We start from the raw sequence: 17,559 nt of genomic DNA, 5'->3' as shown, positions 1-17,559 counted from the left end.
ATGTGTTTGCAGTACACAAGCCACGGTTAAGACAGCTGACTCCACTGTGATGTGTCTCGGGGAGACTTATCTGTGCGCACGTACACACACACACACACACACACACACACACACACACACACAAACACACATAAACAAGCACACTGAGTTGATGTATTTGTCTTTTATTTTTATTAAATTTATTTTGGTTATTGCCAAAGGTGTAGTCACTTATTTTGTTGCATTTATAATATAGATTATTAATATGAATGTAATTTATTAGTCATATATTTTTATATATATGATTAATTATTGGATATTATGTTTATTTATAATTACATTAAAACTTTACAATAAATTACATTATTATGTAATTATTATGTTATCATTGTAAGTGTATATTTATTTATTTATTTTTATGGATTGTTAATATTGTTATTACTGTGTAATTACATGTATGATATATAACAATTATATAACAATTATATTACTGTACATCTATTATAATATTATAAATTGAGTTTCTCTAAACTTTTTTTTAAAAAACTGTTTAAGATCGCTCTAAGATGGTTTCATTCAGGGTTGTCAGATCTCAAACAAAACCAGCACAATTGTTAATTAAAACGAGCCCCACTGTGTTTTTTTCCCTATGGTTTTTCCTTCTATGAGGGATCCCCTCGGTCGAAACTGCATTTCAAGGAGATTGCTAGAACTTGCGGACAAAAAAAAAAAACCTGCGGCAACAAAAGTAGTGTAAAAGTAGCTCAATTCCAGTTTAGTTTGACTTCCTCTGTGCTGTGTCAGTGAGTGTCCTGCAGGGACCTGTGACGGCTGCACGTTCCACTTCCTGTGGGAGAGCTCTAGCGCATGCCCGCGCTGCACTGCTGTCGACTACCACGCCATTGAAGGAGCCTGTAAGGCAGGAGTACAGGTACACTTTCATTAGTTCTGTTGATGAGTTACTGTATACAGTGTGTGTGTATGCAAATGGCTGCAATATAACAAAGAGTGAAAAATTTAAGGGGGTCTGAATACTTTCCGTACCCACTGTATATGTGTGTGTGTGTGTGTGTATATATATATATATATATATGTATTGATGGAGAAATTATTTATAATGATTGTGTACCAAGTGCAGTTAAAATTGGCTTTGGCAGGGAGCTGCAAGTTAAAACATACTTTAAATCAGATAATAGTCTGATCCTCACTGATGTAATGAAGTCAGTCTACTAAAGAAAAGCGTCTGTCGTGACTTGTGCATATTCTACTGAATTTATCATCAGACGTTTATCTAGGGGAAGTTTGTTTTCTTCAGAACTCCATGTGGTGACACATATGCGGAATATTCCTCACATTAAGCCGCCAAAAGAACAATGATGAACAAAATCACAGTGGGTGTTCACGTGTTTGTGACAGGTGCTGTTTGAAAGATGATGATGACTAGCTTGAATGTGATGCTCGAGTGACACAAATAACTTCCTCGTATTGTTACAAGTAGAAAAGGGAAAAACTAAGTACATTACTGTTTTAAAGTCTGGTGTCAGTAAGTTTTTATTTTTATTTTTTTTTAATAAATTAATACTTTTATTCAGCAAGGATGCATTAAATCAAAAGTGACAGTCAAGACATTTACTATGTTACAAAAGATTTCCATTTCAAATAAATGTTGTTCTGTACAAGTTGCACAACTGTTTTTAGCATTGATAATAAAAGTAATGTTCCTTGAGCAGCAAATGACACTTCTTCTTCTGAAATTCAGCTTTGCATCACAAGAATAAATTACATTTTAAAATATATTCATATTTGTATTGTTTTATTTTTATTACATTTATTTAGTTTATTACCAAAGGTGTGTGTTATTTATTTTGTAGCATTTATCAAAAAATGTAAAAAAAAAAAAAAAAACTTTACTGACCCCTGATGCAAGGAGAGATCTAGGCAGGCAAAGTCTTTTAGTAAAATTAAAAATGTTTGAAAACAAAACATCATAAATCATAGTGATAGCAATTACAGATGATAAAATGAAATATTAAAATTAAATAAAAAAATAAAAAATGGAAACAAAATCCAAACTGAGTATATTCTGCTAAAACTCTAAGAGAGTAATCTAAAATCTAACTGTAATAACTTTGAAAAGCCAATTAGACCTATATATACTAGAGACTTATATCCTCTTATAACATCACGAGAAGTTTGTTCAATCGATAAACGTCAGATACAAACATCTACGAATATTTTCCATCACTTAAATCAGCTTGAAGTCAAGGCTGGGTCATGTTAACATGACAATGAAATACAATAGATAAGATTAGATAAAAAAATATATAAATAAATAAAGATGGAGCTGTGGTTTTACACCTTTAGATACAGCAGATCTTAGCAATCTTTAAATATCACTTTGCAAATACCAGTTCTTTGTTAAAGAACAGAACACTTAGTACCCAGAAAAACCGAGAAGACAAATTTAGCAAAACATCCTGGCATAAAAAATAGTTTTTTGGCTGAGAATAAGTTTCCATCATCCGATAAACACTTTTTAATCATAACAAGATGTACCTTTTATATGTGGAATCTAAAAGAAAATACTCCGTCAATGGAATACGAGTCAAAATGGAATGGATAACAATAAAAGAGAATAAATGTATAATACTCGAGTATATGCCAGTAACATAAAACAGTAATATGAATATAATGTGGAGTAATAATAAAATAATAACTCATAATGAATATACTGTATAAATGAATATGAAAAATAAGAAAAATATAACAACATTGGAAATTTGCATTCACCAACCCCAAACTTTTGAACATAGTGTAGCTAATCAATGACATTTTCATATAGGCCAAAAAAGCGCCCACAATTAACAATGTAATGATGCAAATTGTCATTCTAAGTACACCGTGTTTGTGTGGACTGAACCTCGGCTGTGTACTGGAGGACTGACTCTGCCGCTGAAGAGAACGTCTCCATGTGAGGCGATTGATTTCTGGCTGAAGGTGGGCGCTGGGCTTGGAGCGTTCTGTGCTATTCTGCTCGTCTCCCTGACCTGCTACTTCTGGAAGAAGAACAAAAAGTATGATTCTTGTTTTTGGAGATATACAAACATCTCTCTTCGTTTATGCTAATAAGCTTCGTGCTTCTCTATCTTTGTGCTCTGATAGGCTGGAGTATAAGTATTCCAAACTCGTGATGTCGGCCAATAAAGAGTGCGAGTTACCAGCGGCGGACAGCTGTGCCATTATGGAAGGAGAAGGAGACGAGAACGAGGAGGAAGAAGTGGTTTATGCCAACAAGTCTTCTCTTCTGGCTAAACTAAAGGCTATTGCTACCAAGGTTAGCTAAACAACAGCAGGTTTAAATGCTTTCCTTTAAAGAAACATTGTGAATGGTGCCATAGCAAAAACAGTTAGCAAAGATGCTAACAATCTTTCCCAATTTTCTCCTGTCATTCTTTGATATTAAAGAGGCATAAAACCCAGAAAAACAAGTACTCAGTTTTTAAGAAAATAAGCTGATTGAGGAAATTAGACATCAACACCACTGAACTTTATTGCTATACTACATTTTTAAAAGGTTGAGTTTGTGCTGCACCAAACAGAACCGCAAGAATAATAACTCTTCATTTACATTACATTTGCACATTTAGCCAATGCTTTTATCCAAAGTGCTTTAAGTAAGAGGAACAAAAGCAATTAGTCAAGGAGCCAACAAGAGTTGTAATATAAAATATATTTATTTGACAACTAGATGCTAGAGAAGAGGAGAAATGCAGAGAAGAAAAGTTTTTTTTCTTTTACTTTTATTCAATAAGGATGCATTAAATTGATCAAAAGTAACAGTAAAGACATTTATAATGTTACAAAAGGTTTCTGTTTTAAATAAAGACTTTGGAATTGTCTAATTATCAAAAATAGTCAGTTTCCTTAAAACTATTAAGTAGGAAAAACTGTTTTCGCCACTGATAATAAAAAGAATAATTTAGCACCGATAATAATTGAGCACCAAATCAGCATATCAGAATGATTTCTGAAGGATCATATGACCTTAAAGGAACACTCCACTATTTTTGAAAATAGGCTCATTTTCCAACTCCCCTAGAGTTAAACAGTTGAGTTTTACCGTTTTCAAATCCATTCAGCCGATCTCTGGGTCTGGCGTAGCACTTTTAGCTGCAGCTTAGCATAGATCATTGAATCTGATTAGACCGTTAGCATCTCGCTCAAAAATGACCAAACTAAGCTGCAGCTAAAAGTGCTACCGCCAGACCCGGAGATCGGCTGAATGGATTCTAAAACGGTAAAACTCAACTGTTTAACTCTAGGGGAGTTGGAAAATGAGCCTATTTTCAAAAATAGTGGAGTGTTCCTTTTTAAAGACTGGACAAGGCTGTTGAAAATTCAGCTTTGCATCACAGGAATAACTTATATTTTAAAATATATTAAAATAGAAAACTGTTCTTTTAAATTGTAATATTTCACAATATAAAATTTTCTTATTGTATTTTTGAGCAAATAAATGCAGCATTGGTGAGCATAAGAGTCTATAAAGAATATCTCTTTGGTTTTGAGACTTTAGTCTTTGCAACTTCAGGGATCTTATCTATGCACAATCAGCTTGTAACACTCCAAAGAGAAAGGAAAACTTGAAATCGCATCATATGACCCCTTTAAAAACGTAAAAAAAAAAAACTTTTTGTATTATTTAGTGACCTCTAATGGACATTCATGGAAGTGTTTTTGAATGCTTCAAGCTCTTAATGATTTTCCCTTCCACACCCTGCAGTTTCTTCACAGCATTTCTGTTGAAATGACCTCAGTTCAACCCTCCCTGTACTCTTTTCCCTCGCTTTGCTTTTTCTTTGTCTTTCCCTCTTTCACCCCGCGCTAGCAGCCACTGCAGTCGGAAAGTTAGCTGCGAGTCTGCGTGAGGGTGGGTGTGTATATGCCTTGATGTTTAACTCGGGGCAGCTGAAGGAGCCGCTGAGGGACTTCTAAAAACATCTGTAAGATTAAAGACTGTTGAGCTGCATTGGCATATGCGGCGTGTCACGGCCAATTAGAAGAGAGTTTGAGAGTGAGAGAGTTGTATTCAAGCGTCACTCTTCAGAACTTCCATTGTCACTTAAAGTCTCAAGCGTTCAGTCCTGAAAAATGCCGTACGACCCCCTTGGGAACGTGCTCCGATTTCCTGCAGTATATGGAGTCAGTTTTGGTCCTGTAATTATCGAGGAAGTTAATTAAGAGAATAATCGGTCCAAATCGAGAGGAATTAATCAATCATGTTCCTGATGACTGGTTGGCCTTAGATAAACCCTGCTGAATGGGGAAAAGCAGCTGGTCTCCCAGCCTGGTTTTAGCTGGGTTTTGGGCACTTTGGGCCAGCTTGGTCAGGCTGAAAGACCAGCTTAAACTAACTTGGACTGGTTTTTAACCCAGCGTAAAATAATTGCAACGTTTGAAGAAAAAAACAAACAAACTATCAAATAATACCTAACTTTTGCTAAATATGGGTTAAAAACTACACATAAAAATAGCTGACACTTTATCAGAACGACACTTTTGGTGGACAAATATCACATATTAACAGAAATCTGAACAAGTTTATCTATTCATGAAATATGTATTTGACACAATATTTTTAACAATATATTTCTGTGTCTAATGATAGGAAAAGTCTTGTATGTGAAAGTACATAAATTTGAGAGTATTTTTAAAGTGTAGCAAAACTTATGAGGCATTTTCTGTTGTTCTCACAGTGGAGTGTATGAATAAAACTATACAAAAATATACTTTTTTCAGCTGTATTCTGAGAGGTATAAAAATAAATAGAAAATATTTATTTTATTTATTTAATGCAAATTATTTAATTAATTAATTTGTATTAAAAATGAATACATTTTACTTAAAACTGCTGTCATATGAATATTCATAACTGTATTCTTACTGGTTGAAATATTTAATTTTTCAAGTACATTTGTGTGCTGAGTGTTATAAATTCAAAGGTTCTCAAATTATACAGATGCAAATTTTGCCAAAACAAAGTAGTTTTTATAGCTAATGACATCCTAAAGACAAAGGGTGAAAAAAAAAAAAAATCATGAATATCAATGTTTGGGTCTTTGAGGGTTAATAATTTTGTTTTTAGTGATTTTCTGTTATTGTTGTTGTTGTTGTTGTTTTTTATTGAAAAGTCAACCTATTTTGTAGTGAAATCGTTTCCAGAGGTGGAGAAAGTTAATACGATGTGGTTAAAAATACAAGAAGACAAAAATATTTTGACTTGGAAAAATGTACACATGAATCATTCACAATAAGACCAGGAATGTGTATTCATCGTAAATCGGGTCTATTTTAATATTACGTTGATAGCACTACTTGTGAGGAATTTAGCAAGGAATTTGCTAAGCTGATGGCACAAAATATTGAGCTAATAAGCTTTTAAGGAATAAACAACACACACATATTGGGTAAAATAGTGCAATTAAACCTTTCAGTTTTGAATGCAACGTACATTTTTAGTCAACGTTTCTCTCAGCTTAAGGGATCTGCCATCTTGAATGGATTTTTCACTGCGCTTGCCAAAAAGAGTTTTTAAAATGCAGGATATTATTGTTGGCTACCTTTTAGAACAGGCTTTGCGTAGGGAGCGTGCCGGTGATGCATTAAAATACGGTCTATGTAGGAAACTAGGTTTCATAACCAAACTTATGTGTGAAGAATAACAGCGTTCCAGAAATCTGTGCCATACAGAGGCAGTTGCAGGTCATTTGTCTTTCTGTTTAACAGACCTAGCTTTTTGATTTGCACGCTGGTTGTCCTGGTAACGCGCGGTGCCCGCGGACAGTCCTTGGCCTTTGCAGGGCAGGCTTTTCAAAGGGAGGCGACCTTGATGAAGAGGCCGATTCTGCACTCTGTGTACATTTGTCGCGCTCGCGTTCAGTGATTTGTTCCCATTTCGCCTGCGTTTTCAAAACCTTGTTCCTGTTTCTAGGGCAACAAGAAGAGCGGTGAAGCCGTCCAACTGCAATTCTCCAATACAGAGAAGTCTGTGTGGGGATAGAAGAGGAGCAAAGAGGGATACGGAAAAGAAAGGGATGAATGGAAGTTCGATATCACAGGCAGTGGCCTTAAGAAAACAAGGGCACAAGTGCCCGAGGAAGGAATATGGGTTAAACAAGCCTGCGATGCCTTAGGAACCCGTATGGACGGGCTTTTACGAATATTCCTGTGGAGATTTGTCACTATGCAGTTGTGTATGTGTTTTCCTATTGTAAATGCGTGTAAATTCCCTCCCTCTCCAGTGCCCGGGTTTCTCTAGAAGCTTTTTGGAGCGACAGGCGCGACATTACACGAGTCCTAGCTTGTCAGAGCGAATGTAGCCAAGGGTCACACAAATACACTCAGACGTTAAGCTTTACTGACAGATGCTTCAAATCCCAGCTAAACAGCACTGGAAAGCCATGTAAAGTGTGTTGTTTTCAAGTGCGTCCAAAATAGACTTTTTTTTTAGTTAAGTAACCTATTTGACTGTGACGGTGACATTCCAAATGAAATATGACATGAATAAAGTCTATGAATAAAGAGATTACAGCAAAGCAGGAGTCATTTCTGTACAGCTATTTTTATGATTTTTCGACATCCCTCTGTGTTAATCTGGTTTACAGTACCAAGACAAACAGGAGATTTCGGGAGAAAAGGATTCCTTCAGAACTGTGACTGCAGACTGAGGTGATGAAACATGTGCAGTCTAATTAAGGAACTTAATGAACTGCCGGTGGGGTTTTTATTCATGAAATTTTAAGACCCATCGACATGAAATCTGGGGAAATGATCTGCTGAGACCCATATTGATTCTGGATTGAGGTGTAAACCTATGGTTTACTGTGCCGCTGGGATTTAGTTGTTTTGTTTGGTCCACTACTACTCTGAAGTGCTAGATATACTGTAGGCAATATTATTCACATGAGTAATTCTGTGATTTTTCTCATTCTGTGTGTGTGTGTTTACAGTGAATTAAACCTGTAACTGTGTCCAACTGATGTCAGTTCTTGATATAATTTGTTAATGATCGTTTGCCCTCTCAAATGTGTCGCATTTAAGAACTTAAAAAACAACCAATATAGAGAATTTCTGTAAATAAAAATGTCATCTGATGTTTTGATAATTTTTTAAAATGTTTTTTTATGCACTATTATAATATGTATACATATTTGAAATGAGCTTTTTTACATTTTCAGTCTTCCTTTTAATTTTAAGTAGTTTGGGTGGGTTATTATTTTTTATTTAAATATTTCTATTTAGCTTTATTTTTATTTTAGTACTTCAACCAAGTAATTTCATTTAGTTGTCAAGGCAATATTTCTATATATTTTGTTTATTATAATTCTATTATTTCTATCTAATATTTTTATTTTATTTCAGATTTATTTCAGATAAATATGATATTAAAATAAATATTTATTTCAGATAACATAACAAAATATTGAATATTTTGTCAATTTTATGCTATTTTTAAAAGAATTATGCTTATTGTGATGTCATGATTGATAACATAATTTGCAGCAACAACAAACCATAAAAGTGTTTTATTTTCAATTTTATTTCTTTGTCTTCTAAAGTCATCTGTATATTGCGATCAGACTTATATTTACTGTAAGTCCTTATTTACTGCATCATCTTTTCTCTAATCAAATTTGGGGGTGTTAGATGCATCACATCAGGTTTTTCACATCAAATCTTTTCCTCACATTAAGCTCATAATTTCGTGTATGGACTATGCTATTTGTTTTTGTTTTTTTTAAACATGTTCAATATAAATATAACAAGCTGAGTGAAGATTATTTTTGTAACCGCACAGGTTTAGATCAACATGACGGTGAGTAGGCCTGCTGTAGATGATCACAGAGTTGTCATTTTTGGGTGAACTATCGCTTTAACGCTGCAGCGGTGTAGTCAAAACCCTGTACGTTTAGCTGTCCTCATTAGTTCTCGGACTCGTTCTGAATGTCACGGCTTACTATCTTTTATTCTGACTCTCACTCAGTCATTCCTGTGCCTCCTCGTCTCTCGGGGCTTCAGAAATCTTGTGGTTGTTGTAGGTGGAGGAGGTCGTGTCTAACCTGGAAAAGTGCAGCGGTTCTGATATCTCCCATAAAAGCCTCGACTCGGTGCCACAGCCATTAGAATTCCACCGAGAGGACGGAAGAAGTGTGATGTGCACAATTCACCCCCCCCCCAAAAAACTCCCTCACTATCTCTATCCCACAGCCATCACTTTACTTTCTCATTCATGCCGTTCTCTCTCTCGCTTTCTCTTACCTGTCCTCTCTCTCTCTCCTCAGACCAACTCGCGTGGCTGATAAAAGGAAGAGTTTTCAAAGACTTCAGCACTTCCGCTGTATTATTCTGGCCAGAAAATCCCTGGCAAAAATTGCATTCCATTTTCCCCTCTCATAATCTCTGCTGCTTCGTCCTCTTTAGAAAACCAGAAGCCAGCTGATTGGATGTCAGCAGAATCATTTAGTGGAAGAGCGAACACCCGGGAAAGGTTTTTTTTTTACATTTCAGTGAGGAAATGCTAACCTGACTCGTCTTTGTGAGACATCTGAATCCATCACAGTCCCATGACAGAAAGTGTTGAGAAGGTACGTCAATGTGTGTTTGTGTATGATAAAGATTCACTGTTATCCCACAACCTCGACATGAGGAATAAAACAGACAATTCATCATTTAGTTTGTTTGTTATGATGCCATAATGTCCTTTTTTATTGCACACTGCACCATGAGTACAGTTCTATTGCTTTGTGTTCAAACCGAAAAGTTCAGTGCCTTCCCGAAGTACACATCCCACACATTTATAACTCCTTTACAGATCTGAAGGAGGGTTTTTAGTCTATTTAAGCTTTACATACAAATTCGAAATCATCCCAAATTGTTCTTGGTATATCCAACGAACACGCCGTTTCAGAAAAACAGACCGTGAAAGAGTGTCCAGTCACACATTCAATATTTGGGTTTGACAACTGTACTGTATTTACTAACAGATGTGACACTAAATTGTACTGTACATACAACAGAAAACAAAATTAATAATTTTTAAAAAAAACTTGCAGGCCCGCACAGAATCAGTTTCATTGATTTTCACAAAATTGGAATCTACCTAAGTTATATTTATGAAGTATTTTGGCAAGTGAGTTGATAATCTCAGATGTGTTTAACAGATTTTTGCAGATTTTTCTTTCCAGAAAAATGTGGGGAAAAGTCTGCAGATTCTGTACAGGCCTGGTCTTGAGTCGTGCCTGTAACCATAAGTGATGGATATAACCACAGTAAACATCAAGATTTTGTATTGTTTTGATTTAGTTTGATTAATCTAAACCATTTTTGGCAACTCCTTCTGCCTTTACTATAGATGAGTCAAACATCTTGTTTTTCTCAATTACCTTGTCTGCCCAGACACTTAGAAATAGTTTACCCAAAAATGAAAATTTGCTGAAAATCTACTCACCCTCAGGCCATTCAAGATGTAGATGAGTTTGTTTCTTCATTAGAACAGATGTAGCATTACATCACTTGCTCACCAATGGATCCTCTGTAGTGAATGGGTGCCGTCAGAAACGAGAGTCCAAACAGCTGATAAAAACATCACAATAATCAACAAGTAATCCACAAGATTCCAGTCCATCAATTAATGTCTTAAAAAGCAAAAGGTTGTGTGTTTATAAGAAAAAATAATGCCTTTTCCAGTAAAAAAAGTCCATCCCCTGTTGTCCTTTATTATGGACGGATATTTTGGACAGAAGTTAAAAACACCACAATGATTGATTTGTTTCTTACAAACGTGCAACTTTTCGATTCACAAGATGTTAATTGATGAACTGGAGTGGTGTGGATTATTGTGATGTTTTATCAGCTGTTTGGACTCTCATTCTGACGGCACCCATTCACTGCAGAGGATCCATTGGGGAGCGAGTGATGAAATGCTACATTTCTCCAAATCTGTTCCTATGAAGAAGCACCTTGTATTGCCTGAGAAATCATTTTAAAATCAGCACATTTCTTTTTTGGGTGAACTGTTCCTTTAAAAGGATTTATATCTTGTTCTCTGCCTACATAGTACACACTCCACTTTTTACCGTCTGTAGTTCTGCTCACACATCAACCGAACTCGATGTTGAATTCAGATGTGACAACTGTAAGTGTGAAGTAGTCACTTTGGTTATAGGATACGGATGGTTGTCACTTTCTTTCAAAACCGAACTGTTTATGAACCTAACCGTATTTAGCACTCCAAACAGGGCTGACATCCATATTCTGCCGTGGTGTGAAGATTTGTCAAACATGAACAGATCTCTGAAAGTTTGCCTTAAACTTTCCCACGCAGTGACGCGTTTAGACACAGCCGGCTGCTTTTGCAGTAAGACCCTCGATCCCCACTCTGAAATGAAATTGCTGCAGTGGGTGAGGGAGGCTCGCTCTCCATTTGTGTTTCTGCGCAGACTGCACACTAAGCCACTCAGACGAAACCGCCACATTTGACTTTTTCTTCTCTCCAAAACATTCTTAAAGAGGCTAAGGCTGGAACGAGGACCCCTAGCAACTTAACGTGCAGAAAGAGGATGTGTGCAGATTTTGGGAGGGTGTTGGACTGTAAGCCTCACCACAAAAGCATTGAGTTGCTGAGTATGGGGCTAGAGTTTATGGGGCAGTGAAATACATTACATAAACCACTCTGTTTGTCTCTCTACACTCGCTGACTTAATGACTTTCTTTGTTACAAATGTGGACTGTATCTGCTCTCCTCATATTGCCTCATATGTTTTTTGTAGTTCTTTCATTGGTAATTTATACAAAGAGCAAAATTTAGATTTATTGATCTTACCTGTGTAAAAGTGACCGCCACAGTACTAATTTCCAGGGTGTTGCTATGCAGTTGCGTGCGAAGATTTTCTGGGTGATTTTTTGGAATGTTACTGTTCTGTTGCTAGGATGTGGTCGGTTTCCATGGTGTTGCTATGCAGTTGCGAAGATGTTCTGGGTGATTTTTGGAATGTTACTGTGCTGTTGCTAAGATGTTGTGGGTGGTTTACAGGATGTTTCTATTCAGTTATGAAGATTTTCTGGGTGATTTTTGGAATGTTACTGCGCTGTTGCTAAGATGTTCTGGGTGGTTTCCATGGTGTTGCTATGCAGTTGCGAAGATGTTCTGGGTGATTTTTGGAATGTTACTGTGCTGTTGCTAGGGTGTGGTTGGTTTCCATAGTGTTGCCATGCAGTTGTGAAGATGTTCTCCATGTTTTTCAGAATGTTACTGTGCTGTTTCTAAGAGGTTGTGGGTGGTTTCCAGGGTGTTGCTATGCAGTCACAAAGATGTTCTGGGTGGTTTTTAGAATGTTACTGTGCTGTTTTCAGGATGTGGTTGGTTTACAGGGTGTTGCTATGCAGTTGCAAAGATGATCTTTGTGGTTTTTTGAATGTTACTGTGCTGTTGTTAGGGTGTGGTTGGCTTCCAGGGTGTTGCTATGCAGTTGCAAAGATGTTCTGGGTGGTTTTTAGAATGGTACTGTGCTGTTGTTAGGATGTGGTTGGTTTCCAGGGTGTTGCTATGGATGCGTTAGACTTTTACATTGTCCGTAATTTTGACAGACAGGGTCGTACAAATTCCGTCATAATCTATTATTACCCGTCATTTTAATTTCCATATTTTAATTATAATAACACATTTAATTGCTTTTATTTTTGTTCACATTTTCATTTTTAATAATGAACCTACAGGACGAGCATATAGGTTTATGCATTTATTTATTTATGAAGAGAACAGATGAACAGATGAGACTGTGCGTCACTTTTCATGTTCAACACACACCCCGCAGTGACAGTGGAGGCCACTAAAAACAACAAGATATGCCAGGGCTGGGTAAAAAATCGATTTCTCAATTTTAATAGATTTTCATTTTTATGAACCAATATCGATTCTTAAATCCCAATCTATGCTGTTTTCAGTTGCTGAATGAACAGTAGGCTAGTTTAGTGCGCCTCATCCAATAAATCGCAATAGGCTAAGCTTTGAGTGTTTCTTTAGTATGTCACTATGCAGGTGCTAACGTGTCGTGGGTGGTTTCCAGAGCATTTTATGCAGTTGAGAGTGTCAAGAGTGGTTTTTTACCATGTTACTGTGCAGTTACCAGGGTGATTTGGATGGTTGCCAGGGTGTAGCTATGCAGTTCCTAAGGTGTTCCTAAGTGTTGTTTAGCATGTTTTTAAGGCGTTCCGGGCAGTTTCCAGGGTGTTGCTATGCAATTGTTCAGATTTTTAAGTGGCTTTTAGCAAGTTACTATGCAGGTGCTGCAGATGTTCAGAGTGTCTTTTAAATGTTGTTCTGAGTTTTGAGTTAGGCTACCTAATGACATTTACTTAGGGTTAGGGGTTTGTTGAAATTCGTAATCCTATTGCTCACCAGTAGTAATCACTAATTAGTGGCCGAAAAGGGAAAAAAACTGAGGAAATGTATAGTTTATATGGGCTCAGCTGCATATTGATTGTACATATTTGTGTAGTTGCACTAGATCTCTTGTGTTTCTGTGAGCAAGTCCGTCTCCATTGGAAGAATTAAATCGGTCATTGATTGGTTATGTTTTTCTGTCATCCGATTTTCTCGTTCCTGCTGTGTGTTCACATCCTGGTACTGTTAACTGACACACAAATGATTTCCTTTGCTGCCATGCTGATGAATTATGAATGTTGAGAGCTTTAGCATTTCTAGGTTACTGTTACATGTTTGTTTACTATGTCTCTTTTTGACGAGCCAAGAATGGATGGTCCTACAATAACATGATACAGTTTGACACTTGCATTAGGTAGCGTGATATTGTACAGAATCCCTTGGGCCCGTGCGATGACCGCAAGCTAGGTAAACTTTTAACATTTTAGCTAAAAGTAAACTTTTAACATTTTAGCTCTCCTCAATCTTCAGCTCGTCAAAGAATCCGAGCGTCCCACTCTCTTCCAAACGAACCAACAGAAAACATAGAAATGTATAAAACTTCTGAAATGTAAAAAAAGACGTCTGTAAAAAATGGTCTGGTCCCCTCCCGCCCAAAGGCTCCGAGGAACCTCTCGTATTAAAACTATAGGACAAATGATAAGGCACAACAAGCCGATATCGAACAACAGAATACATTTTACATTCACTGCATCACAAAGCATTTCACACATCAGAAACGCAACCGATTATCACCAGTTTTCCACTGAAATGGCACCGGTGCCAGTGTTGGGGTAGACAGAAATATTAACCAGCACAACTGTTTTTAAAATTGATGATAAGAAATGTTCCTTAAGCAGCAAATCTGCATATTAGAATGATTTCTGAAGGATCATGTGACACTAAAGACTGGAGTAATGATGCTGAAAATTCAGCTTTGCCATTTAAGAAATAAATCACATTTTAAAATCTATTAATATAGAAAAGTTATTTTAAATTGTAATAATGTTTCACAATGTTAATGTATTTTTGATTAAATGCAGCCTTGGTGAGCAAAAGATAATACAAATATTTGCAATTTCAGTTTTTCTCATTACTTTACAATTACTTACAATTCCAGTTTATGTTTTAAAAAATGTATTTGGAGAGGACATTATGCTATTGTTTGCGCTCTGACAATACCGTTTCTTCAATACATTGTTTACCGCAATGTAAACATATATAACATCTCGTAGCACTGCATATCTGTGCTGCAACATAAACATGCATCACAGCCAATCCGAACGCAACGCTTATGAGATGCAGTTAATGTAATATGCTTTCAGATGTCATGACAGTGTACTAAAATGGTGTTGTAACCTCTGGCGTACTGCCACTGCCTGTGATGAGACGACGTGAAGTTTGAGGTGCGAGCGCTCACTCGATGGTTTTCCTGCTCTGGACCTCATGACCAGCGTAGACTCTAATACTGTCAACTTGTGCTGTTAAAACCATCGGTTAAGATTCTGTACAAAATGTACAACATAGAAATACATACGTACAGTTTAGGTTATTACAATGAGGCCTACAAAAGAAAACGACCACAGATTCCAGTGTCCAGTATTGCAGGCGGAGCCGTTTCTGTCAGTCTCTACTGTGGCCCAGTCAAAAACTGGTTTGAGTTTTACATCATCACATCATGGCCGTTTACAACATACACAATAAAGCTATCAAAACAAAAGTTTCCAAAATCTCTCTATAAAGGATTTTTTTGTTCTTTTGTTTCTCTACAACAATGTCAGTTAATATTTACAACAAGCCCTAAAAATAATTTAATAATCATACACACTTTCTACACACTGTAGGCAGACCTAGTTCTTGGGCAGAGCACAATGTGTGCTGATTGGCTAACAGTCGCTAAGGAGCAGGAGTCTGGAGGAAGAGGCGAGGTCACAGAGAGGAAGTGGTGGAGTCGACGATCTCTCTGCCGTTGCACACCGTCGGAACGCAGTGGGCGCTAACAGATGCTAAAGAAAGAGAGCAAAAGGAGAATTAGACAAATGAAAAGAAGGTATGGCCACAGGAATGTAAAAGAGGTGGGACCTAACAAGTCATCATTTTATATATTTGTAACTGCATATATTATAATTTAGTTATTTTTGCAAGAAATTCATCCCAAAGTTTTTTTTTATATATATTACAAAACCATGCGGTAATGCATATTATTTTTGATTATCTAGTAAAATATTTTTTTTCACTAATTAAAAATGTAGATTTCTTCTTTTCTTTTTTTTTATAGAATTTAGTTTTTTACTTGAGTGAAGGAGCAAGAAAGAAAGAAAGCACAAGTAGAATTGAATAAAAAAGTAATGGACAAAGGGGTGTAAAAGAGGTGGGTAACTGCATGTATCATAGTTTAGTCATTTTCATGATAGTGTGTAAACAATAAATACATTTAACAAATAATTATAAAGAAATTGCAAGAAAAACTGAAATAGCATTAGAAATAGTAAGGACCAATTGTCACTAGTAAGGACCAATTGTCACTATTAATTAGTTGCTCATTAGCATGCATATCACTAGCATATTGGCTGTATATTAGTACTCATAAAACACATTTTAATGCCTTTTTCTGCATGACCATATTTTAGATCTCTTAATCCTGCCCCATACCTAAACTTAACAACTACCTTACTAACTACTGATAAGCAACAAATTAGGATGTTTTTGAGGCAACAGTCATAGTTAAAAGTTAGTTAATAGTGAGAATTAGACCTTAAGATAAAGTGTGACCATAAAGTAGGTATAGGGCTATCACTTATTAAGATATTCCATGCATATTGAAAATGTTCATACTGTGTTGACATGGTATACTGTATACTGCAGCAATAGTGATGTATGTTAAAATGCAATTCCAAACACAGCCAGGTTTACAGATGGCCAACTTCACATAAAAGGCACCACAAACTTTTCACAAAGTTCACCGACATGGTTTCCCCCCGATTTGATTCTCCTCTGATCACCTCCCTCCCCCTCTTTTCCCTCCTAGCGGGTGACTGTATATGATGTCTTCTCTTCTTTGCAGTGTCTGTCATGTTATTTATTAGATGGATGAAATGTAAATAAAGATGAAACTGTTTACCTGATCTGTTTTTGTGCTTGTGAATAATGCATTAGAGCAGAAGCTGTTGTCTGCGCACACATGGGCTTATTACCCAGCATCAGGCGGCAGAACGGCTGCTCAGCCGCACATTTCCTCTGGGCTCTTACACAACTGTTCTGTGTGACAATGCTGACATGAAAATCCTCAGTGTAAATTGGCATATCAAAGGGCTGTAATCACTACAAACCATCTGTGTAAGCACTGCGGAAAGTTCAACACTGGCAACCAGTTGGCCTTGTGTGTCACTTGTATTTAGAGCACAAATGAATTGCTTTGCAGCATTTTCTCATTTTGTGCTGTTTTTTTGTGGGTCAAAGCGGTTGCAAGTTTTTGATTGTGATTCATGATTGTGTAAGTATATAATAAATGATCACATTAGACCCATCACGCCACAACCATGGCAATAAAATCAACAATAACAAAAATAGTTGCTAAGGCATTATTAAGGTGTTTTAAGTGTGTTTAAGCCTGTGATAGAATTAACTATTTTATAAATGAGTAATATGTGCTCCCTAGACTTAAATCGATTGATTGATTAATTGATTGATTGAGGGAATTTTTTATATTTATTTTATACTTTATTTTGACCCTAGTTGTCCTGGGTAGTTGCCAGTCAGTCTGCTAAGTTGAAATTGAAAGTCTAATTGCTTAGAAAAGTAATAAGTAGATATATATTTATTTTAGTTTTGTGCGTCCCAGGCCCTGCTCTTGACCCTGATTTAAACGCATTGGGTGTCCTTGGTAGTTGCCAGATAATCTATATCAATATATATATATATATATATATTTTTTTTTTTTCTCTCTCAAACAACTGTATTATTCATGTCAATGGCATAAATGTGACGGTAACACTTTAGTATAGGGACCAATTCTCACTGTTAACTAGTTGCTTATTAGCATGCCTGTTATTAACATATTGGCTGTTTATTAGTACTTATAAAGTACATATTCTGCATGA

General features: G+C 36.3%; 1 protein-coding gene and 1 pseudogene across 1 annotated transcript in view; one reads left to right on the top strand and one right to left on the bottom strand.

Moving 5' to 3' along the window:
• Positions 1–8,026, top strand: part of LOC107710364 (UPF0577 protein KIAA1324-like) — a 16,023-nt pseudogene extending 7,997 nt beyond the window's left edge.
• A 6,645-nt stretch (positions 8,027–14,671) lies between these two features.
• The window catches only part of LOC107710363 (metabotropic glutamate receptor 3-like), a gene marked incomplete at its 5' end in the record, with an annotated part of 8,287 nt that continues 5,399 nt past the window's right edge, over positions 14,672–17,559 (bottom strand). Inside the window, one exon of the mRNA XM_016515117.1 lies at positions 14,672–15,465. Coding sequence (XP_016370603.1) covers positions 15,389–15,465 — 77 coding nt within the window. The remainder of the gene's footprint in view (positions 15,466–17,559) is intronic.

This window comes from Sinocyclocheilus rhinocerous, unplaced genomic scaffold, assembly GCF_001515625.1.
Source record: "Sinocyclocheilus rhinocerous isolate Xijiao unplaced genomic scaffold, SAMN03320098_v1.1 scaffold717, whole genome shotgun sequence".
In the NCBI taxonomy this organism is placed as follows: domain Eukaryota; kingdom Metazoa; phylum Chordata; class Actinopteri; order Cypriniformes; family Cyprinidae; genus Sinocyclocheilus; species Sinocyclocheilus rhinocerous.
This window is presented reverse-complemented; position numbering and strand designations above follow the sequence as displayed.